General features: G+C 39.3%; 1 protein-coding gene across 1 annotated transcript; it reads right to left on the bottom strand.

Moving 5' to 3' along the window:
• Window positions 1–862: 862 nt before the first annotated feature.
• Window positions 863–18,205, bottom strand: LOC109986481 (neuronal acetylcholine receptor subunit beta-2-like). Its single transcript, XM_065959017.1, has 6 exons — window positions 17,666–18,205; window positions 8,794–8,939; window positions 8,444–8,488; window positions 7,941–8,050; window positions 4,771–5,761; window positions 863–3,288 (listed from the first exon to the last, which is right to left on the bottom strand). Exons 1-6 carry the CDS (start codon window positions 17,715–17,717, stop codon window positions 3,124–3,126), a joined length of 1,509 nt encoding a protein of 502 aa, XP_065815089.1. The 5' UTR covers window positions 17,718–18,205; the 3' UTR covers window positions 863–3,123.
• Window positions 18,206–25,185: the final 6,980 nt, after the last annotated feature.

Below are 25,185 nucleotides of genomic sequence, written 5' to 3' on the forward strand. Positions count from 1 at the left end.
TTTAACTGTGTGTCTGTGTGTGTGTGTGTGTGTGTGTGCGTGTGTGCGCGTGTGTGTGTGTGTGTGTGTGTGTGTGACAGCAGATCATATGCTTTTGTGGTCTGGACAAACAAATAATCAGGGACCTTAAAATATCCACAGACACTGATGAAAACTGCAATCGCATCTTATTCGGAAAATTGTGATTACATAATTCATGTTATGCTATTGTTCCTGATTACGCTGATTAATTTCTAACTGTGTCACGTTTTTTAAATCTAACTAACTTTGAAGTGAAAGTTTTCTGCTTTCTCATTGTAGCATGATTGGATTAATGTGTGAAATGTTATAATCGGTGTAGCAAGCTTTATCTTTTGCCTCTGGCTCTTTGTAAAAGTCCACACTACATTTCAGGAAGCAGCTGCTATCTGATAAAAGAGGGTGAAAGCTTCATGACACAAAGGATTTCAAAATTTGTGAATACGTGCATGTGTGGATTTATTCACATGCTGTGCCCCTTTAGTAGTCCAACCGCCTTGTTGCCGTCTTGAGCTAACAGAAGGCGAAGTTACAAAGCCCAGGGTTACAAGACTGTCTAATGAAGCCTTAGTCAGCTGACTTACATTTAGCCCTGGCCCTGGACAGTTCACACACATATACAGGGAGCACATGCACTCCGCAAACTTTTGTCCAAAACACCAACCCGCTGGAGGCTGTGCTTCCTCTTGAATCATTTCAACGTGGCTGAAAATGTGTGAAGTGGGAGGGTATAGCCTTGAGGGTGTTCAAGCTTTTACTGTGTCATATCCATAAGAAGGTGATACTAAAATAACCTGTTTAACACACATCAAATTAGGGAGGAATATCTGGAGCAGAGAACATGTTGTTCTTCCAAGGAATCTTTATATAGAAACTGAGACATGTTTTTTTAATGTTAAATGAAAGACAGCAGCACAGGATGAACAATATATGTCACATTTCTTTAAGTCTGCTTGTTTCTTTCTTTGCCCTTTATTGATCCACTTATCAAGACATCATCTCCAACACAAACTCTTTATGCAAGTCTCAGCATTTATTGTCCAAACAGACAAAACTCAACATGTCCCACAACATAACACAGAAGAGAAATTATGCTTCATTTCATCCACTGAAAAATAAAAACACAAAATGATGAAGCTGGATCAGTACAGTACACCTTTTCCTTGATGCTGGAAGCAGTGACAGGCCGGTGTGTTAAGAAGGTGAAAAGTTATAATACCTCTTAGAAATAATTATTGTCTTCAAGTAACATCTCTGAATACAAACTGCAATAATCAAGCATACAACATGAAGGAAGGAAAAGCAATTGTTTGGCTTGTATGTCATCGGTCAGTGAGTACAAAATACTGTACATTATTATTGCTGCTGGTTTTCTTTGTGGATGCTGACAAGCACTGCTTTGATGAAACCAGCGCACTATACCTTTAAACAAAGCATGTGATTAGGAACAGCCTAATGGTCATTGGTTTTATGTTCATTTTCTTCCTTTTTAAACTACTACTGGAATCTTTATTCTTAGCATTTCTGCTTTTGAATGCCATGCTAATGGCAGCAAGGTGTGTTTGTGAATAATAACAGGCTGGCCATCTTACTTGCACCCGTCCATTATTACTTGAGCAGCCCATCAGTCTGTTATTTTGTGTCCCCTCTGACACATTATCAAGGCAAATATGAGAAACTCCTACAGTGTGTGCTGTTGGCAAAAAGGACGCTGGGAGGTGATCTTCTTCTATGCAAAAGATTAATCTTTTTTTCCTCAGGGAATGTGATGTTTATGTAGTGCATATATCTGCAAGATGAGTTTGCTTGTGAGTATCTGTGGCTTTGTTCCTCTTTGGGCTCTTTCTCACTTGCAGTCAACCAATATAAAAACTAAAAAAGGCAGAGCTTTGTAGTATGCATGCTCGTCCCTACAATAGTGTTAAGGGCAATAAGAATTTAAATTAAACACAGGAAAATAAAAAACAGAGCAAAACTAAGTCAGTTCTAAACAAAACAAAGTCCTGAGTTGTGGTTGGCCAGGTAAACCTTGGTGAACAGTGATAGAGGTAAACACACTTTCATTTGACCATTTCAGGTAGATTATGTTTTTTTGCTTTCTATATAAAGCAACTTGTAAAAAAAGGTAATTCTGGATCATTGTAACTCAAGTCTTCTTTTCCTAGATTTGGCCAGTGTTTCTATTCATCATAATGTGACTGCACACAGTAAATTATTTATGAACAGTTACAAAAATAGTAAGGTGTTCTATGTTGAACGCTCGGCCAGCAACCTTTGTTGCAAGTCATACTCCGTCTCCCATCCCCTTGTTTCCTATCTTCTCTAAAGCAATTATCCATTAAAAGCAAAAATATGAATACTAATATAACCCTCAAAAAAGGTGGGTTGTAGCGCTGACTGCATATACAAATTTGACGTACCCATTTGTATTAAGGATCCAGCTTTGGTATTTGTCTGCTATATAATATTTTTATGCAGCCGAAGATGAAATCGCTGAACAAAAAGGTGGAGACCAAATTAAATAACTCCAATTGGCTGAAATGAAGCCAACACACCCTTATTCATGCATAACTATATGCAGAACTGCAAGACAGTTGTCACACCTGTGAGAATTAGAAACAGATACCAAAACTGTAGTTTTTTTTAACCACACTGAAAAAAAAAAGTTTTATTCTATTGAAAGAAGGGCAATATAACATCACCTCACCTCACGGGGCATTTTAAGGAACTGCAGATTTTCTGCTCTGTTTGGTGTCAGCAATTCTGGAATGTTCCAAGATCTGTCATGAGGGCAAAACTGTAAAAAGTGAACAAGTCATTATGTACCAGAATTATCTATTTTTAAGTTAACTTAAATACGTTTATCCAGTTTGTCTGGGATTGACATGAAAGAACGGCAGGACACATGGAGGACGAAGAGGGAAAGGGTTGGTAGTAAAGAGGGGAAAAGGTGGTGGTAGAGGGCTAAAGTGCATAATAATAATAATTTCCCAGTGAGCGTGTGTTGGGGGGGGCAGACATGTGAGTTTATGTGTGAAAATGTTGACAGAGCTCTTATTCTTGGGGGACTTGAAGTTCATGTCTGGATAATGTTTAGATCAAAGTTCAGGTTTCAGAGGTATGTTCCACGTCATCAACGATAGGGGTGTTGTAACTCTGGAACAGAGGCTGCATGAAGAGGCCCAACGTGCCGACCACACACACCAACACAAATATCCAGAGGAAGAGGCGGTCAATCACCATCGCCACGTACTTCCAGTCTTCAATGATCTGCAGAGAGAGGTTAGATTTAAAATATTGCAATGGTTGTGTTTTCCTGAACTGATTTAAACTTCATTATATTCAATTCATTTTTTTGGTGTTTGATATTTTTTAAATCATTCTGCAAATACTTTTTTTTAAAACAAGTTTGGTTACTGAAATTCTTTGACATAATATCAAGTGGTACAAATTCACTGTTGATGGATTCTCTCTGAAGGCAGACACTTTGTGTCATAGTCTCTTTGGACTTTACCAGTGTTGTAACTCATCTTCTTATCGTTCAAGAATGACATGTATCCTAAATTAAATTAAAGTTCCTTGTCCAAATGAATCAACATTTTGGTGTAGTTCATGAAGAAGTTCACACAAAAAGATACACACTTGAAACAAAATCATTTTCAAAGTATAGAATTAAGAAATGCATCACACGGCTTTGTCATACAACCACAAAAAACAATCCTGAAAACCCCCAAAAATTGCACAGATTTTGTTGATGCAGTTCTTAAATACTTATGGTAAAACAGTATTTATATAAACAGAACTCTCGTACTGTAATAAAGTTCAGGGAAATAAATAATGTCACGAGTAAATGAAGAGCTAAAGGTTAGCATCTCAGTGTTAAGTTCACAATGACAAGGCTAAACTGCTAATGTTTAGCAGGTATAATGTTTATCATGTTCGCCATCTTAGTTTATTGTTTGAACATGATAAACATGTGGCAATTAGCACTAAACATCATATGTGAAACCTGAACATCAGTCCCAAATGTCAAGGACATCCATCCAGTAATTGTTGAGTAATGCTTATGGAAGGAAAAGTGATGTGTAAGAAATGTCATTACTATTCATCCAATATTTGCCTAGATGTTCAATTCAGGACAAAACCAACAGATCAAAATGGTTATCAATAAATCCATGTTGCTAATTTGGCTTATACGCTATACTATCCTATGTGTCTTGCTATCCAAACATAATGTATATATAGGGCGCAGATCAGGAGAAGAGTCTGCACATATGCAAGTTATCGGTGCAAGTTGCTAGGTGACCAAAAAGATGGTCGGATACGTGGCTTCTTTGCACAGTGTCCACTATTAAATAGAAGGCCCTGGCCTCTCTTCTTCTGGGAGGAGGAGACTAGCAGCAGAGAAGAAGAGGGTGTGGGTTCATGAAATCCTCAGAGCACGACAGGATTTAGGGGAGTTTAGGCTCGTCCAGGTGCTGCAGCTTAAACACACCTGGTATGCCCAAACTGTTGGAAATGTATTTCCTAACAATAACTCTCTTCCAGATGTCCCGGTAGGTCTTTAAACTACAGCTCAGGAAAGTCGGTGAAGTTTTAACTTCTGTGCACCACAAATAGACAACGAATGGGTTTGAGAGTGAAGGGCAGCACCCATCGTATCCTATCTAAAAGGCCCTTAAGTAAGTTCAAAATACAAATTAAATCAGAAAAAAAGGAGGTTTACTATGCTACACGAGCACATGCACCTACCCCTTCATCATCGTCCTCACTCTTCATTTTGTCAGCTATGTAGCGCACGCCGTCCACAGCATCCTCCACATCGATGTTGCTCTTGAGTGTCATCCTCTTCCTGAACTCTGTGTTCTCTGACAAGTCGCTGATCCTCCAGCCGTAACGTTTAGCCGACTCCTCGTTCACGAAGAAAGATGAGGACGAATCTGCCATTCCCAGAGGAGTTCCAGTCCCTCCGTCCACGCCACGCAGCCTCTGGTCAGAGAACGACTTCTGCTGGTGCTTTTTCCGGAACTTTTCGCGGATGTTGGAGCTACCTGGTCTCCGCATGAAGAGGAAGGAAGGGAGTTGGTACAAGAAGACACGCTTGACCCAAGTAGGCATAGTGTGAGTACTGGGAGAACGGTGGTGAACGTTGAGCACGCAAACGCTGGTGACAATGGAGAAGGTGACCAGCACCATTGTAAACATCAGATACTTCCCAATCAGAGGCACTGCTAAAGATGTGGGTGGCACAATCTTTGAGATAAGAAGTAAAAACACAGTCAGGGCCAAGAGGACAGAGATACAGAGGGTCATCTTCTCACCACAGTCTGACGGGAGGTAGAAAACCAGAATGGCCAGCGACGTGATCAGAATGCAGGGAATGATCAGGTTGATGGTATAAAACAGAGGTTTTCTCTTGATTATGAAATCATAGGTGATATCCAGGTACCTGATGTCATTGGGGTCTTCGTTCTTGCGTCCTGGCAGTGAAACAATGTCCCACTCACCGCTGGGTTTGAAGTCATCACGCGAGGCGAAATCACTGAGGAGGATGAGATCGATCTCGGTGTGGTCGTACGTCCAGGAGCGAAACTTGAGGGTGCAGTTCTGCTGGTCAAAAGGGAAATCTCGAACTTCTATTTTGCAGGCTGACTTGTAGATAGCTGGTGGGAGCCAGTTCACCTCGCCGTTGTTGGAGACCACAGCATTGGAGTAGAAGGAGACTTCATATGTCCCATCAGCACTTTGAGTTGGAAAAGGAAAACAGAACAGAGAAAAGATAAATACAAAGCACTGAGAGAGAAACTGACTCCTGGAAGTAGTATTGTTTATCACATTTAAAAACATTTCTCTACCATCTCTACGGGTTGTGTCACAGACATCTAACTTTTTTCAAACTTATTTTCTTTTGCAAGTGTTCAAGAATCTGACATTTACCAGTAGGGATGATAATTCATCTCTATAAAAAGACATCTCTACATGCGGTTAAGCTTCAACCCAGTAAAAGACGTTGTCTCTTGACTTGCTTGTCAGAGTGTACAAAATGATGAGTGCACTGAATAGGAAGTGTTTGCCCCCGGATATCCCTAAACCCCTTATCTGAATGACCAGAAGTAATGAAAGTCACTCTTAGAGGCTATGTATCGTTGTCTGAAGATGGCTGATGAGTTTCAAGATTGTATAGATACATGTAGCCGTTTTTTCCTTTCCTGGCTGACGGTGTGTTAAGAAAATGATTTTATCATCATGACTTTCACTGTTTAGCTTCAGAGGTGACAGCTGCAACAGTTCTGAGTTTTAAAATCCCAAGCAATGTTTTAGTACATTCTCAAGGGAGGATCTCGACCTGGGACACATCTCTACACAAAAGCAACAATTGCCCCACTCATCTACAAACTGCTGAGGCTGACTTTTTGCTTCATCTCACCGAGGCTGTATGTGTTGCATTATAAATAAGTGGCCCATCAATTATAAAGAAGGTCAAGAACACAAATATTACACTTGGTTTCTAATGCTTTTGGGTGGCTGTGAATATTCAGACTAATTAAAATTGCAGAGGTCCCACCTGCTTCCCTGGAACACCGGGTCCCCAGGCCTGGCAAGGGACTTCAACCTGATGTTGTAGAGTAGTGCTGATCACCACATTATGCCTGTATCATGGTCTTAAGCTGACCAGCAGTCTGTGTTAGTAAAAACGTAATGCATAGCAGTCGTTTATAACCGGAGGACTAACACTGCTGACCAAAACACAAAAACTACACGTCCACACATCTGTGACTTTGTCAAATCATCTCTGGCTCAGGTTCAAAGTTCATTCTGAAGCTTGGAAACATTTGTTGAAAGTTTCTGAAGCTTTTCACCATATCAGATTTGATATTAGCCTAATGGCCTCTTTTCATGTTAACTTCAAGCTGTTCAAAGTTGACTCTTGAAACCTGACCTCCTCAACAGCTGGAATGGAGATGTGGTATGATTAAAAGCTATACAGTGATGAGATTGTTTTCTGTTATTTCAACCCTAATAACATGTTTGCATCAATTAGACCCAGTAAAACAACAGTTTGACTCAGCTTACATTTGTTATAACCAATTAATTGAAAGCAGCTGCTGAATTTTAGTTTCTGCAATTCATGGAGGAGTATTTATCAGTGAGTTATGAAACAAGCTTAAATTAAAATATATTTCTTCATGTGACCGAAAGAAGCAAAAAAGACTGACGGATTCTTAATAGTCATTACTGCTACTTGACTTGAACCTACAGCATGCTGACAAAAGCGCCTTTGTTTACATTTTCTAGCATAACTCAAATTACTGACACAGGGATCTTAATGCTACCGACGTAGAGTGTCTGGAATTTTTAAAGCACAAAACAACGGAATCATTACACATGCAAAGATTCGCAGTCTGGTTTGATGAAGGGTTTACCCAATTTTTCTGGTGTGGATTTAACTCTTTCATTGTTGCTGTATAGTGTAGTCAGGGTTTCTTAAAATATTTTTCTGAAACGGAAAAGTAATGTGAGGTGACTTTGTGAGGACATTGGTCTTCAAAGGTAGACTCATAAGCACTGTTGACCAACCTGAAGATTTTTTTTTATTTTAATGTCCCTCTCTTTTCTATTCTGCCAAATCTGTTATCTTCCATCCCTCTAAGATAACTCACAAATCTGTCTTTATAGTTATATAGTAGTGTCTTTATAGTTTATAGTAGAGACAGTTCTTGCCAGTACTAACAAAACATTTCATATTTATTCATCATCCTAGAAGTGAAAGAAGCGATGAAAAATAAGACTTAAGAGGACAGAAAGAATGTGATGATGTGAGGAAACTTTTACGGAAAAGGGGCTGTATGCTCCTCTTTCAATCAGTTAGTGTTCATTTTTTATAAACACACACTGACACACATTTGATTTTTTTGACGTACTTGTTGTACAGGACAATGTCCGGCAGCCAGATGTGTTGAGACGGGAGCCGGATTTTCTTGATTCCTTCGTACTCCTCAGGGTCCCACATTAATCTGTAGTCATTCCATACCTGCACAAGTTCATACACACACAAGGAAACAAATCAATTCACCATTTCACTTACATGCACAAACAAAAATAACAGGACATGATGCATTACAATCAGCATGCAGGCTTATACAAGAGCATGATTTATGACTTAACATACTAAAGGGCAAACTCAAACATATACATCATATCAGTTTATGCATGCAGTACCAATGTCTGTAGTGATTCAGTTATTCCCTATCTGGCAAAAAGTCTGAATATGTTAAGGTGTGTGCTGTGTGTTTGCACAAATGGCCAATGTGAGTCAGACACTTGTTGTGCCACTAATAAGCAGGAGCTCAGACATTGCGAGACCCCAAGCATACAAACAAACACTAACAAAAAGGAGAAGAGGGTGGAGGGCGAGGACACAAACCTGACTGAGCCAACAATTGGTGGTCATGATCTGCTCCCTCTCATTCTGAAACACAGGCCAAACAGAAAGTTTGTGGAAGTTGTTAAAGCGGTCACTGCTAGCAGAAGAAATATCTGCAATCGGTGCACTACAATGATCTTCAATATGTAGTAATTGTTCTACACAGAAGCAGCATATGCACGGTGATTTGTTTCATTAGTGTGTGTGTGTGTGTGTGTGTGTGTGTGTGTGTGTGTGTGTGTGTGTGTGTGTGTGTGTGTGTGTGTGTGTGTGTGTGTGTGTGTGTGTGTGTGTGTGTGTGTGTGTGTGTGTGTGTGTGTGTGTGTGTGTGTGTGTGCGTGTTTCCTCACCACATTGATTAGCTGGGCCAGAGACACCTGGATGTAAATGGTGACCTGCTGGCTGTTGTTGACAGCCGGTCTGATCAGCTTGTTGTAGCGCTCCGGTGACAACAGGTGACTCACCAGCCGTTCCTCAACCTCGGCACACAAGGCAGCTTAACACACACACACAAACACAAACACAAACACAAACACACAAACACGAAATATTCATTAACGATGCACATGTGAGAGGTCTACGGTAAAAAGTTAAAACTTTAATGTTCGTGGTCAATTGCAATTAACATGAGATACATTATATTGTTGCTTTGTAATACAAAACATAACATAACAACTAAGACTGCTCATGACAAAATATCCCAATACCAAGTGATCACATTATTGTCAACATTGCCATAGCCTCTCTTCACTGGCTTCCAATTCGTTACAGAATTTATTTTAAGGTTGAATTGTTTTTAAAGCACTAAATGGCCTGGCACCCTCTTATATTACTGACGTCCTCAGCCCTTACACAACGGCCAGGCCCCTCAGATCCTCTAACATGGGCCTCCTAGCTGTACCTCACTCTCGCTATAAACTTCGAGGTGACCGAGGCTTTGCGGTCAAGGCGCCTCGCTTGTGGAACAGCCTTCCTCCCTCAGTCAGGTCTGCCCTCTCTGTGGAATCTTTTAAGTCCCGCCTCCAAACACACTTTTACACGTTGGCTTAGTCCTAGTTAGGTTACTTGTACTTCTTTCCAATGTACTTCTATCAAATGTCGTATAATATCATTCTCTAATTATATTGTTAGTATTCTGTGTGCATGTGTGTAGGCAAACATGTATGTGGGAGTTTTGCCTTGTTATTTTGTATTGCTCTCTTGTTTCATGTACAGCACATTGGTCAGCTGTTGCTGTTTTTAAATGTGCTTTATAAATAAATGTGATTGCTTGATTAATAATAGGGGATATGGGATAATAGTCCCATTTTATGTCAACATAATTTACATTACTGTATACTACTTAACTAACTTCAGGCATATGATACAACAAAGTAATGGCATGTTTTCATTAGCATGTCATAGTTGGCATGTTATCGTATGCATGCTAACATGTTTCTGCTTTTCATTTTTTTAAGGCAAGAAAGGATATATTTACTTCAACACAAACAAAGAGTCATCCCATTGATGGAATGAGCACTTCTCTTGCACGCCTAAAATCTAAACAGGCATGTGACCCAGGGCTTCTTTTAGCATTTTTCTTTAAATATGTTATGTAATGTTTCAGGTCTTAGACGCAAAGAAATGCTTATCCACAGCTTAACTTATCCTATGTAGGTTATAAAACTTGTAAAAGCCTAATGGTGGTCATTCCAATGTATTACTCTTGATAAGTGGAAAATGGCCTCAGGTTGTTATCGAATCTAACTCTGGAGATCCTACCAAATGTTCAACTACAACTCTGCATAAGGAGGAGTATTGATTTGGTAAATAGTAAATGGACTTCTCTTTTCTAGTCTGCTGCTACTCAAAGCGCTTTTACGTCAAAGGTCACAATAACCCATGCACACACTGATGGTAGAGGCTGTTATGTAAAGTGTCCATCAGTATGAGCTTATCCATCCATACACATTCATATGCCACCGCAGAGGGAGCAGTTTTGGGGTGAAGTGTCTTGAACAAGAACACATCTGACATGTGGGTGCAGGAGCTGGGGATTGATCCCTCGACCTTGCAGTTGAAAGACGACTGACTCTTCATTTAAGAGCCCCCCGCTGACCCCCCCTTCCCCTGCACATCACCTCACACCCATCATCCCCCCCACCACTCCTCCTGGTCACACACACACATCTCTCATCCACCTGTATTATTGTATTATAGTATGTTCATATCACCTCAATAAGTTAGCGATCTGTAAAATATGTCCATATTCTTTATATTATCTGTAAACTAGTATAGCATGCTCACTGCACCTTAATCTGTATATTATAATCTGAAGAATATACTTATATTTATAGCATTTATTTATATTTATAGCATCCCATTAATCCAGCCATATATACCTAATAATTCACTTTTTTTTTTTTAGTCTACATCTGTAAATTGTGTAATTACTGTACATAGCACAGATTCTTGCACTTTCTGCTTATTTGCACTTCTGGTGAGATGCCAAACCTCATTTTGTTACTCTATACTTGTATATGTGTAATGACAATAAAGTTGAATCTCATCTCATCTCATCTCATCTCATTTGAGTCATATTGGGCTAATTAGACACCTTGGAGCATTTGTAAAGGGTTATCTTTGATTTGATACATGTTATAAGTTAGTTAGCTATTTCCCAGTGTTTTAAATGGATGAAGAAATGAGGACAAAGTAAGATTAAAAACTGAAAAGGGGTCAAATTAATGTTGATTTCTAGTCCATTCTTTAGTCTCAAATGGCTTCTTTTAATCTAACTCTTTAAATAAAATAATTAAATGATTTTTTCAAAACAATTTTTTCAACTGATGATTTCTGGATGGATGGATCATGGTAAATAATACACAAAAGCACAAACACACACAATCATACGTGTTGAGGCAGTGGTGGTGAAGCGAGGTATACTGTAAATCTCGTGCTGTTCAGTTTCACCAATTAGGTGCTGCAGCCATGTAGCATGTTGCATGTCATCAGATGTAATGAGTGTGTAATGAGACTAACAATGCATGCAATCTGTGGTGCATATGACAATAATCAGTCACATCTACACACACATACACACGTACAAACACAGATCCACCGCAGGGCTGAACTCACTCTCTGATCAACAAAGAGCGGTGTGTCTGGGTCACAGAGCTTCAGTGATGCTGAGTGGTTTCAAACGCAGAACATGCCAGACTTTTAAACAGTTTTAACTTGTGAAAAATCCCTTTACAAAAAAAGCTGTCCGCTGTTGAATTACAATTTTTGATTAAAACTGATTATCAATTTTAAAAAGGTTACTATCTCCTTCTTTCGTTTTATCTGCTTTCCTTCTGTTAAACCTCCAGAAATATAGCCACCTAGTTGTCTTACTCTGATTTCATCTGGAGTTATCCTGTGCTCCTGTACGAGTAAATCAGTACCCTGTGTCACATGTAGTTTTATTGAAATGCATTTGTCTCTTGTTTTTGTCTTGTACCTGCTCTGTCCTCTTTTCTTTCCTTTGTTTTTAGGTCCCTTATTTTCTGGAAAGCTGCCTTGTTTTGTGCTTCACAAATAAACTTTGCTTGACTTGACTTTTGGCGATGACTTTCCACAGCATGAGCAGGGTGGTGACAAAAAAGATAAGATAAGAAGAAAAGAGCGAGAGGTGGGTTATGTAAGAGGAGGATACTCTGTTTATCTCCGCCCAAAGCACCTAAAGCAGTCCAAAAGTCCATTACATAAAGTTTTTTTAATTAAGCTTAACATGAGCATGAACAAGACACCAGAGAGCAAAAAATAACTCATCTCCATAAAATTGGTCTTGCCCTTTTCATTCTGCTCTGCTTGGCACTGTTCTGTCATGTTGTTTCTGCATCTTCTCGAATGTTATCAGTTTGCCAGTAGTTTATGTTTCCTGTAAAGCTCTCTCTGTCCGTCAATAGTCCACATTTTGTCCCAACCAGTACTCATCATTCAACTACATATTCATGTTGCATTATGATTTTTTTATACCTTCTTCCATTAAACTTTTACAATTAAAAATACATCCTAATCTCTAAAATAGCTTTCTCCAGAAATTACACCAACTGGATGATTCAGTCAGGATATCTTTAAAACATATGCACATTTGTCTTCATGAATTTTGTTTGCCAAAAACATACTCTCTCTAACAGCCAGACTGCATCTCACAGGCTCAGTCCATTCAAGATTCAGAAGACGGATGAGTCAGCGGTGTAGGACGATGTGTAGTGATGTCTTAGTGTAGGAAAACAACCTCAATACTCAATGAGGCCCACTTCAAGTGACGTCTGTTTTTGAGCTGCGTCACCCATGTTTTTACTGGAGCACGAAGAGTTCAGGCAAATCTGTCTTCTGTCTTTATCAGTCAAGGGAAATTGTACTTCAACCAACAACAAAATAATGATGGAAACATGTTAGCTGTGGTTTAATTTTTGCAGTGGTTTTTATTCTCTGTTTGACAACCCTCCAAGTCCTTAGCTCTGGAGTTTGACTGTCCTGACCTACAATATGACAGTTTTTAAAAAAGCACAGTTTCAGTAGAAGATATACTGTGAATCATGTACATTGAAACAGCTGTACAAACACTTCTTATTTGACATCAGCAATATCCTTGTGTCCAGACATCTCAAAAACTGTGCAGTTAGCAGCTTTTGACGACTAGGAATATTGTTTATTTTGTCATTTTACTCGAACTCCTTTTCAGCAGTGTTGCCAACTGTCACACTGATATATACTCAATGTGAAAACGCTGTCTGAGACACGTCAACATCAAACTGACAAAAAGGAGAAGCACGCTTTAAAAGCAGGTGCAGGGAGGAGAGATATCCCCTACAGTTGGTCAGTCTGCATTAACCTCCAGCAGAGAGAGGAGAGCGAAGAAGTGTCCAACATCTGAGCAACTGTGACATGACACTAAAGCTCGAGGGGAAACGTCTTCAGAGAGCGCTGAAACACAGAGCTCCGTCTGTCAGATTCAGGCGCAGAGACGGGCAAAGGCACTACCACGCACACACAAACAACAGCAAGGGAGTGAGACAAGTCACAACAAAAGAATAACTATTTTAAAGCTGAAATCAAACGTGACCATATCATTGGAATTCAGGGAAAAGCACTGGGATTCATGGGAGTATTTGTTGAGAATCATTTATTGTTTACATGCAATAATAGTGCAAAGTGCTGCTGAAAGGCATGCACCTTTCTTGTTCTAATTAAAAGTACAGTGTGTGTGTGGTGTGATAGTGCGGCGTTGGCTGCCTCATAGTACAGACCACACTGTCTATGAATCCTGTTGGGAGAGCTCTTTATTTGCTACTCGGCTTTATTTGTCACCGAGCATTTGTTAATTGGATTAAGCCTTCGTTATTTGCAGGGACACTCATCGGCTACAGATGTGTGTGTGTGTGTGGGGGGGGGGGGGGGGGGGGGGGGGAGGGGGGGGGAACTGGAACTGGAGCCTGTTTAGACTTGCATTTAAATATTACTAGTGCTGCTAGCACCAAAACAGAAAACTATACTCCAAAAGGTGATCTACAATGATTGCACATACAAAGTTGATTCTAGGCATCATTTTATGAGCAGAATTAAACAAACCCTATGGATGTACTTTGTGTCCCAACTCAGGCAATGTAACCTCGAGATAACCCAAGACAGTTGGAAGATGAAGATGTTGACATCCAAAGGAGCCTAGACATGTACTTGGGTCTAAAGAGCAGTTTATTTTTTGCCTTCGCTGCATCGTTTTTGTCACTGCACTTTATGAAAGTATTGATAAAAAGATTCAAATCAGCAATTTATATAAGCACATAGCTGGTAATGCTTTTACTTTAAATTGAGATATTTTACCTTCATTTTATCAATTCGCTTATGAAATATAGAACAATTGCAAGATATTAGCTGGTATTATTTATTTAATCACATTTTATTCTAAATTAATCCAAACAATTCATTTAAGATTTTAGATTAACAAAACTGTCCAAACAGAGAAAAAGGCATGCTGCTTGTAAATGTTTCATTGCTTTATTGGCTTGAAACCTTTGTCAACATTTAGGTGAATAATAACAAAAATGAATGATTAAAATCATAGTTTGTTTCTCTACTGTAACAGAACTAAAAAAAAATCAATTATATCTAGAGAAGTGTTTAAAGAGTGAGAATAAGCTGACAGAACATATGTGTATGAGTGCACAAAATAAGAGGATTAGGAGCTTTTTATTGAAGGATTGCCGGGTAAATGGACCTGTTTTAAGTATAAGTCTTTATTTCTATATTTGACCTTCATCATGCTCTTTAGTGTAGTGTTTCAGCTCCTACCATGGTATTCTCTGATTTCTGCCTGAGATAAATCAAAGACGTCATAATGCCTTAAAAATGTAAAGGGCATAAAAATAAAGGCTGCAAAAGACAAAAGACTCCATGTGACAGGAGGAAAGGATTGGAGATATTTGAAGAACACAATATAGGCTTAAGAGAGATGTAAGGTATGGAGTTGTAGCGGTAAATGTTAAAGCGTTGGATGAGGTTAGAATAAGATGTGTATGAGGTGCATGTAAGAAAAGACACAGAGCATTAGAGAGTGTACCAGCAGGTTTCATCACACATATATGCACACACACTTACTCACATACACACTCCTGCCCGGCTCGCTGCACTCTCCTCACCTCAATAATTCATCGCCACTAAAATAAAAATGCCATCATCTTACAAGCGGAGACTCAACCACAATCAGAGATTATTCTCTTGGATTTTCTCATCCAGATCAAATTGACACATAGTCGCTCTCAAGACATATATGTGTCAAAACATTTATATTAAAAAAAAAAAAAAAAAAGCCTCAGACATGCTGCTACGTTTGGGTGACGCAGATGGGCATTCGGGCTGTGTCATCAGTCCAGTGTGCAGAGAGAATAAGCATCCAACTTCTTCATCCTTTCTGAGGCTTGTGAATTATTCAGTACCTTGCCATCTGGGGTGGCCTTTCTGAGGCCAAAACAATTTAGGAGTCAGCTGTCTTTGGCTGTGCTCAGTGTACTGCCCGGATCAGTCATGTTGTAAAAAACACTCATGTGGCATCCATGACCACATGGTCAGGTCAAGACATTTCACATGGATCACAGTACATCTTCTGCCTCAGAAATATTTTGTCATTTTTAGTATCTCATGGGATTTATGTTGGTTGTTTGCATAATCACAGACAGTGATTTCATCAGGGAGGATAAAATCAGCTATTCTCTAAATACTGACTCTATGTCTATGTCTGTGTCTGTCCTGCTCCATCTTAGTCTTGTACTGGCAATGAAAACAGCAGCATGAAAAAGTGTGGTACTTCTCCCCCAGTGTCATCCCCACTTTTCTTTTCAGCAGTTTCTTTAAAATACATCTGATGCAGGTCTCCATTCAAAGAGCAACATCCAAACTAGTGTGCCAACGCAATGACTAATATTTACTATGAAGTGTTGACTCACGCCGAAGCTAGGCCCTCTCTACCAAACGCACATCTGCAGTTCTGAGAAAGAGCTTTTATAAACTTGTGAGAATCAACAGCCCCAGGAAAAAAACGTCTATCTGCCCACCCACACATTAAATTCCACCCAAGGGCAACAGAGAAGCAGAGTCAGTGTTGTGTGTGTGTGTGTGTGTGTGTGTGTGTGTGTGTGTGTGTGTGTGTGTGTGTGTGTGTGTGTGTGTAGGCAATCACACGCTATACTCTTGAACTCAGAAGCAATAACAGCTAATAAACCGCGCCACACATTAGCACAATAACTTAAATGTGTGACCCCTATTGAGAGAGACACACGACAGGAGATACAGGAGTGCACCATGAGAAACTGTCTGTGTCTGATAAGTTAACTGCATCAGATAGGAGAGAAAAATGATCAAATATATTGGGGGAAATGTGGCAGACAGGAAGAGACAGAGTGGGACGGAATGTGAAAAGGGTAGAGGACCTGAAAGGATAGGATAAGGAGGTACACCCCGGCAAAGTGCCTGCCTTGATTTAGATATTGCACTGCAGCAAGATTGACGTTAGATAGGAGGGATCGGGCAGAAGTCATGCCTCATCTGCAGAGAGTTCATGGAGCACAGTGATGTTAAAAGAGTATTAGAAAAAGAAGAAATAGGATCTATTAACATACATCCATAAAACAGTTTTTGTTTTAGAGAGTTTACTGTACAGCAGAATCAATATTTAGACACTTTTAATTCTAAGTAAGGGGAATTCAAAAGGTGGTTTTAAAGGTCGTAAGGGCACGTTATGAAACAAGCAAAGATATCTGTATCAACTCAATACCTCACTACTTAAATCATGATCAGGAGATGTTTGTCTTCTTCTCTGTGTATGTGTAATACACTAAATGAATCAGACACAACAAACACAACAATAACTGGATTTTCCCAATGTAAAGCTGCAGCAGATCATTTACTGACACACTCAAATCTTACTTCAACACCATGGACAGCTCTTGAAGGGGATTTCCCACAAGGAATAGACTCATAAGTTGATTAAATGGATAAAAACATAGGAGTAAAGCCCTCCTTTTAGGCTCTGCATACAAATGTGGTCCATTTGGAACTCTGTTAGTATCAAAATATGACTTTGGCACACCTTGCTTGACCTGTTGGGTAAAGAAAGGGCAACAGAACAACCACATTTCATATCAAAAAGTGATCCTTACGATCAAACTTGTCATTGGAAATGACAGGCGAGCTCTGCAGGACAATGTGTGCAAAAGCAGTGCACCCTTCCCAAACATCACACCCATGCGCATGTAAAGCAATTCCGTTCTGACTCTGTGGGTTTCTCGTGTAAAGAGGAGCAAGTTAGTTAATTGAGGCGTGCTTAAAAATCACGTGTTAAACTGACCGACGCAAGGAAATGCCACTATGTTTCCCCACCGGCCTGCTTTCCGGTATCACGTGTTGTATGAAAATTCAAATTGGGTTTTTAACATTTTTTCCAAAATTCCAATTCAGAGCTTTATGCTTAAGTTTATAATAGCGGTGTATTGTTTTTTTGTTTTGTTTTTTAGATATAAGCGCATTAAAAATGTCATTGATCACATCTAGCATTGAACAAGATAGATTTGCATGCACAGAGCCCACAAACAATGTGCTCATTTACGATGAACAACCTATGACTGTGATAAAAAAAAAAAGCCCCATACGTATGAGGAACCCCCCTGTCCCGTTTCAGGAAGATTTAAAGGTATTACTTACTTGCCACGGTGAGAACCAGGAGAGCCAATGCTGCTTTCACCGGGGCTGCCATCTCTTCCTCCCCTCCAGTGCGACACACAAACGAAAACTTACTTGTTTCTTTTCTTTTCTGCCCCAAATGAAAACTAAGAAAAGAGTCAAAACAAAGCTAAATGCAAGCTGGATTACAGCGGTTTCCCCGCAAAAAACGGAGGGTATCTGAGGTTGGGAGGCATGGAGAGGAGCACTGACTCCTGTCAGAGCCCTGAGATGAGGAGGCTGGACGCTTTCTGCCAGAGCGCACCGACTCCAGCGTTGGTCCTGGAGCTGTGATTGCGCGCAGCGGTAACCGGCTGCACAGAACAGAGTCCCACTTAATTCTTTGGAGCGAAGCAAACAACGTTTTTGCCCGGGAATATGGGTCAGGAGCTAGTGGGGATACGCCAATCCTGTTATCGCCAAAGCAGCCATTCTTCAGATAAAAGATTTAAGCGGTCCCGGTCCTCACGTCGACCTGCCCGTCCAGTGCGCTCCCCCGACGGGCGTCAGTTTCACTCTCCGTCGTCTTGATAGTCACAGTTTGAAATGACAACAAACAGAAAGCGATAACATATGGAGGTCCCCAGGGGTGACATTCGATACCCAGCATCCTCTGAGACCAACCTTATCTTGTCCAATCAAAAGAGAATCATTAAAGAGTTTTAGAGATTTCACTTCAGTTAATTAAAACCCACTTTTCATGTAGCTCAGTAGGGAACCAAAGCTGTAAATGAAACTCAGAAAACTTTGTAATCTGTTATTTTATGTTAAAAAAAATTAAAAAAATACCATGAATGGAGAGAATTAAGTTTTGTTGAAGCAGGTCTTTGGTAGCGAAACAATAAAGGCCGTGTTATCTGCATTAAGTACAATTCAGTGGAGCTGTTTGTTCTTTAGTCGTAGAGGCATTCATGTGTGGGTGTTAATGTCCGGGTCGATGACAGGCATGTGGGTCATGAAAACCTTCGGATTCTGGTAGCCTATCATTTGAAATAAAATAAAAATCAAGAATAACATATTTATAGATCCCTAAGGGGCAATAAACCAATGGTAAATCCCTACCATCATTACCGCAGTGAGGTCAAAGGTCAGTGTCAGCAGAAGGACAGCCTTAAGTAAATCATATCAAATGTTTAATTTGTTATCATACAAAGACACCCTTGGTAATGACAATTAAAGGAAAGAATACAACTATATAACAAATCGGATTAAAACTATCAACATCTACAAGCATCTACCAACACTTTTCATTGCCTGTGATTTGGATCAGTGTTGTGATCAGGTGTTACAACTGAACAGAGTGGTGTGTGTCTTTGTGTTTGAATGAAAACACTGCAGGCCTTTTAAGAGTGCGCACGTCGATGTATTATTATTACTACCCTCGGTCCCTTTAATGATGTGAGCAGAGGAGAGGGCAGTAGGGAGACATGGGCTTAGATGTGCTTTAGGACATGACTCCAGCTAATTATTTGCACAAATTAAAAGAGGACAGGAGGAGGAGGAGGAGGAGATGTGGAGGGGTGTGTTGTTGTGTTTCTCAGAGGGGCCCCACCTTCATTTTGTATACATTAAAGCCTTGGTATGATTTAAACGGCTGTGTTATGGAGTTCTTAATATCATACTAGAATGGAGGCACTGGCTGTAGAGTCCAAAACCCTCTTTTGTAAATGTTTATCTTGTACAAGTCCATCCCACGGGGGAAGCAGAGTGGAGCAACTGAGACACTGTTAATTGTCTTGTGGTCTGCGATTTGATGCCCCATGTTTTGGTTTGCTTTGATTTTGCCAGTCTGGTTTTTGCTTACCCACTGGACACAGCAACACATTTGCCATCAACTATGATAGCATATCAACAGGCTCCTCTAACTCTCTACAAGAAAGCATACATGCATGTTTCTCAGACAACAAAGTATGTGTTTAAGTTTCTCACAGACAATGTTTCGGGAGACTAAAGTAGACTCAACTTCTTTAAAACATTGCACGATTTGTAACTCCTCACACATCAGTAGAAGCAGCAGAAACACAGTCTCTAACTCTGATCTCTGACCTGAACCTTGGCTTCAATCCTTCCCTTATATGAAAAAAAGCAATTTATGGTCCATACATTGTGTACAGTACTCCATATTGCTTACCTCTAGTCACAGCTTCAAATGCAACCAAATTGTATTACCCTCCCATCACTCCCTATTACAGCCACACTTTAGCGACATATGAGCATCCACCTCCCAAAGTCCCTGCCTGTCTCTCCTAATGAACATTATCTCTGCATCCTAAAAGCAAAGGAGAGGAGCAAAGGGAGGCCAAATTTAATCAGAGTTACTTAGAGCTCATTGTGGGGTCTGCTGGGTCTCTGAGGAGCCAGCCAGCACACGCACATAAACCAAAAAATCTGCTAACATTTTGGCCTGTGTTTTGTAAATACCAATGGTTAGCTGTAATATAAGAAATGGTACATGCAGGCATGCACACGCACACACACACACACACACACACACACACACACACACACACACACACTCTCTCTCTCTCTCTCTCTCAAATAGCTTCTTTTAAGCACTTTTGAGGATTTTACATGTCAGCATTACCACCTCCCAAAGTTAACCGGGAGGAATGGGTCGTCCCTTTTGTGCGACTGCAAGTTGCAAAGAGAAAGGATTTGACTGTTTTCGTATCCGGGGTGAGCAGAGATGTCTGTAACTGTTCGAACAAAAAATTATCTGAATCTGTATTCAGGTATACAACCAGAAGTGGGTGTGGTTTATACCGGACGTGTGGTTTTTTTTAAGCTCTCTTGCAATGATTATCATACAGTAAAGGATGAAAACAGACAATCAAATTACAAATGAACATTAGACTAAATGAAGTCATGTTAACTGTGGCAAAGCAGTTATGCCTTATTACAATTAATTTGATTAAGTATTGGCATATAAATAATTATGAAACATGTTTCTACCTCCTCATACTATAATGTTATCTGTTTCTCTCTTTCTTTCCAATTATTTTGAACTAAAGTTTCATGAACAGTCTGGTCGCTAAATGGATGAAAATGGACTGAGACAAAGTATAACCAGTTGCCAAACCCGGCTTTCATATGCCAGTGCCTGCCTACAGTAGCTCCGCCTGGTCTTGGCCTCTCTCCTGCTCAACAGCTAAGCACATTCTCATGGAACTGGAGTTACATCCAGTACCAACTAGTTTCTCTGAGTGATGCAGACGAAGTGAAAACTAAACTATGAGTGGGTTTTTTAATTGGAGGAGCTTAACACAGTTAAAAACTACAACTTCCAAGCCTAATTCTAATGTATAGATTGCAAGGGTTTTAAAGAAATCCACATGGTAGACAGACACAGGACTTTCACTGCCAAACTATTGATCAATCCTGCCCCCAGACGTCACAGTGAGAGATGGCGACACTGCCAGTGTGCAGCCTGCTGGAAGACAAACTCGCATATAACTTCCGTAATGAGGAGTAAATTAAATGATCTACAACTGGGGCTTTTATAAATGGAGGATATTGACACATACCGCTAAAATGACAGTTTTTTAGCTTTATTTTGATATACATTGAGACGGTTTTAAGTAATGTTAACGTTGCAAATCTGAGTGTGCTTTCAAAAAAAATGTTTCAGAATGATAAGAAAGTACCCAGACAAAGGATACTGAAAATCATGACACATTAGGCACATTTATTTAAGCCTGGGGTAAAACTTGCAGGATCTATTTTAAGCTTATAATGTAAGCTAGTACGTCTTACATTTATTATGCTATGTTGTAAGTTGGAAAAAGATCCAGAGTTGTGCTCCAGGTTTATACAATAGAGTTCTAGATTAACATTAGTGTGGAAATTATACATGCCTTCTGTTCCTATATCGTATCCATGGTTCTTCTACTTAAATGTTAACTAGGAAGTGGCTGAATGCTAGCGTTAGCGTTGGCTAATGGGTTTTTAATATATTTTTTTTTTTAACTCAAAATATGGCTCAATTTGTCTGTGTGAATATGTATATAGCCTTCTAAATGATGGAACATCAATACAAAACGTACTAAGTGTCAATGAAATATTATTGAACTAAACAACATCAATGGATTACATCACTATACTATGTTTTATTTTTTTAATAAAAAACTTAAATTAAAATAATTTTACCACACTTGTTCGTCATATGCACACTTTTGGTTCAGTCTGGTAGTCAAAGTGCTGAAGTGTTCCATTTTTGCATAAACATTCATGAATTCACCTCCTGCAGCAATGATAATATGAGGTGTACGAGAGCCAAAGCACTTTGTCATCATGATTTACCTAATAATATACTGTACACAACATCATGTGTAATGTATACTCACAAGACACAAACACATACTCCTTAGTAAACATGAAACATCCACATCTGTTTCCCAACAGCTGCATTATCATATTGTATATCATTTTAGTGGATTAAGTTTGTTTGGTTTACTCCTCTATACAAAGAGCCTCCTAACCCGCCTGCCTCTGATCTAACAGAGTGTTTGTTTGCCTCCAGGCAGCAAGTCAGAGACAGCGTGCCCCGGTGAAGTGGCCGATTTCTCCGCTGCATTAGTGTTATCATAAATTCATATCAGAAGAGGACATTTGTGTCTTGGACTGACAGTATAATATGGGGCTTTGTAAATCACAGACTGGTAGCCTGTCATAGCTGGTCATTGTCCTGCACCAGAGGGGAAGAATCAGAGTTATTGGACATGATGTGTAATGATGAACGTATCTCATCATCTATCTTTATCTCTTTCTAATCTTTCTGCTGCTGCTCTAAGTTCCTCGTCATTGATGCTTGCCTTAGGTCTCTGTCTCCTTTCTTGCTCTACTTATTCTTCTTTAGTTTTGTTTATGAGCCAGCTCCCCTTTTCAGCTCCCCTAATCTCGTCTTCCTCTCTCTTCTTGAGTCCTCTACAAACCCTCTCAGTCTCCTCTCATTGCTGTTGAAGCAAGCAGGCAGAAAAAAAAACCCTGCTGACATCCCTGTGGGTGAAAGAAAATGTTGGAAAATTGAGAATTCTTATGGCTGAACTCTAAGTGTCAATATCTTTATTGATTTAGTTTCTATAAGGTGTGCTAAGAACCCTGGGTTAAACACAAAACTACTGTTAGTCCAGTTAGTAGTAAAGTCTAATGAGCAAGTACATAATTTCTCATGATTTCGCATTCAGTATGTACACTTTCCTTATATGAATAGTATTAAAAGTTTGTATTAGAAAGCATAATATACTGAATGTCTTTTGGTGATGTGGAAAAATTACCCAAGTGGAAATTCTTCATCTAAAATTCAAAGGTGTTGATCAAAATTTAAATCAGTCCTATAAGGCTCAGGTTGTGCAGGGTGGTGTGCACATGCATAAATGAGCTGACATTCTCCCCCACATAAAGCCTTTCATGTCATCTTTACTTCAGGCCATCGAGATTCAACACTTAATATAATCCAGAGGCAACAACAATGTGACAAGCCTGGACCCCACACATGTACTGTTGAAGAAATGTGACAGTGTTACACAATGCAGCATGTTCCGCTGCACATTCACATTCCCTGCACTGAGATGAGCAAGGGAGGTGAAGTGCCCCATGGGAAAGCAGTTTGTGATGTGAATAAATGACTGAAAATAGTGCACTGAAGTGATTTGAATATACTGAAGCATACTTTCTTTTATTTTCAAAAAAATAAGATACATTTAAAGTTGATGATCTATTATAGTGTTTCAGTCGGGCTTTGTTTAGAACTCTCGTTTAGTGTAGCTTAGTATTTAGTATAAATCCAATAATGCCAAAGCAAAACAGAAGAAAAGTCACATAAAAGAGGACCTCCAGCTGACAAACTACTTCATTATATCAAGAGTAAACTTCAGCAGACTATTACAGCTCGTAAAATATTAAAAGCATAAATTTCTCAATTTAGATTTCAACATGTTCAATATCTCTGAAACACAGATTTCACATAGAGTCAATTGAACCATAGCTGCTATGATTCTATTATTCTACAATTCATTTAGCAGATTATTTTGTCCAAAGCAACGTACATCAGGGAGTAAGTACAACACAAGCGAGGATCTAGAGAAGAGGAAACAACATCAGTTGTTGCTAACAAACTACAATACATTTTGACACTAGGCATTTTGTAGGATATTAACATTACTCAGAGACGGTTGGTCACCTCATATAAGCTCTGAGCTACATGGACAAAAGTATCTACATACAGAACCTTGAAGAGGCCACCTAAAATGATCACTAATCAAAAGCTGCAGGTAAAGAATTGCGGGGGAAACAAGGGGAAAGTTAACATTTTTAACCAGTTTTTGTATTGTTGCAATGTGGACAGTGTAATAATCAATGTGGTGAAAAAAAAATATTAAAGCCAGTGTATATAAGATCAATTTGCCTGATTATCAGATGAGGCACAGAATGTAAAAGGCCGGGAGATTACATGAGATATTGATCAGTTTCTGAAGAGAAAATGAAAAACAAAAAACAACCAAACGTCTGCGCACAGAGTAAGGGCAACCATTACATTGTTTGGATATTTACATGGCAACATCAGAACCTATCAAATAGGAGTAAATGTAAAAGGCCTTGGAAGGTAATGGATCCAGTGCATTCTGGTCGTTGGTCCAGCAAAAAGAAATATCAGTGTATTTCTTTTTCCGTTTTGTTTTCATAGTCTTGACACACCAATTTCAAAATTATTTGTGTATCTAACACATATACATGTGGTCCAGTTTTATGAAAAGACCATCTTTTGAACACTACATTTACTTCAGGAATGTTTTACACTTTTAAACAGCAAAGAAGAAGGCTTATGTGGAAGGGATCTGTTCAGACCAATAAAATAAATGTACATTTTTCATCAATAACTGTATAGTATTTGACAGATTCTGGATTCTTCCATAAAATATACATCGTTTTTCTTTAGCATGAAAGTTGGATAGTTGCATCTCAAAGACTTGATGCTCTTTCCATTCTTGTAGATATCTGTGCATTTGAATCTATCTTTATACCCAGACAGGTTAAGAGCAGGTTTTCTTTACATTCTGCATTCCTAGATGCACTCACATGAACATGACCTCCCATGAATAATACAAAGTTCCATACTGAAGCTCTTCTCCTTGAATGTCTCTTTTACTTTCAGCACTGGACTAATGGACTTTTTGTTAATTGATTGGAACTGAAGATAACAGATTCAAGTGCGCTGAAAGAAAAACTTTCCATCTTCAGTGTTTGGCTTGTGAAGCAGCTGTGACTGATTAGCACTCAAGAAATTCCAAAGGAAGGAAAGCTTCATCAGATAAGTTTACGAACAATTACCTCCAAAACTGAAGGCATGGAATACCATTCACAGTCAACCAGGAACAGCATTATATAGTGTCACTCTTCACTCATGCGAAGAATGAAGAAGATGTGAAGTCACTTTAATGCATCAACAGTTTGCATTAATGTTACATAGTTTATATTGTACTTTGTGTCATTGGTGAGTCAGTCCA

The sequence above is a fragment of the Labrus bergylta genome, chromosome 9 (genome assembly GCF_963930695.1).
Source record: "Labrus bergylta chromosome 9, fLabBer1.1, whole genome shotgun sequence".
NCBI lineage: Eukaryota > Metazoa > Chordata > Actinopteri > Labriformes > Labridae > Labrus > Labrus bergylta.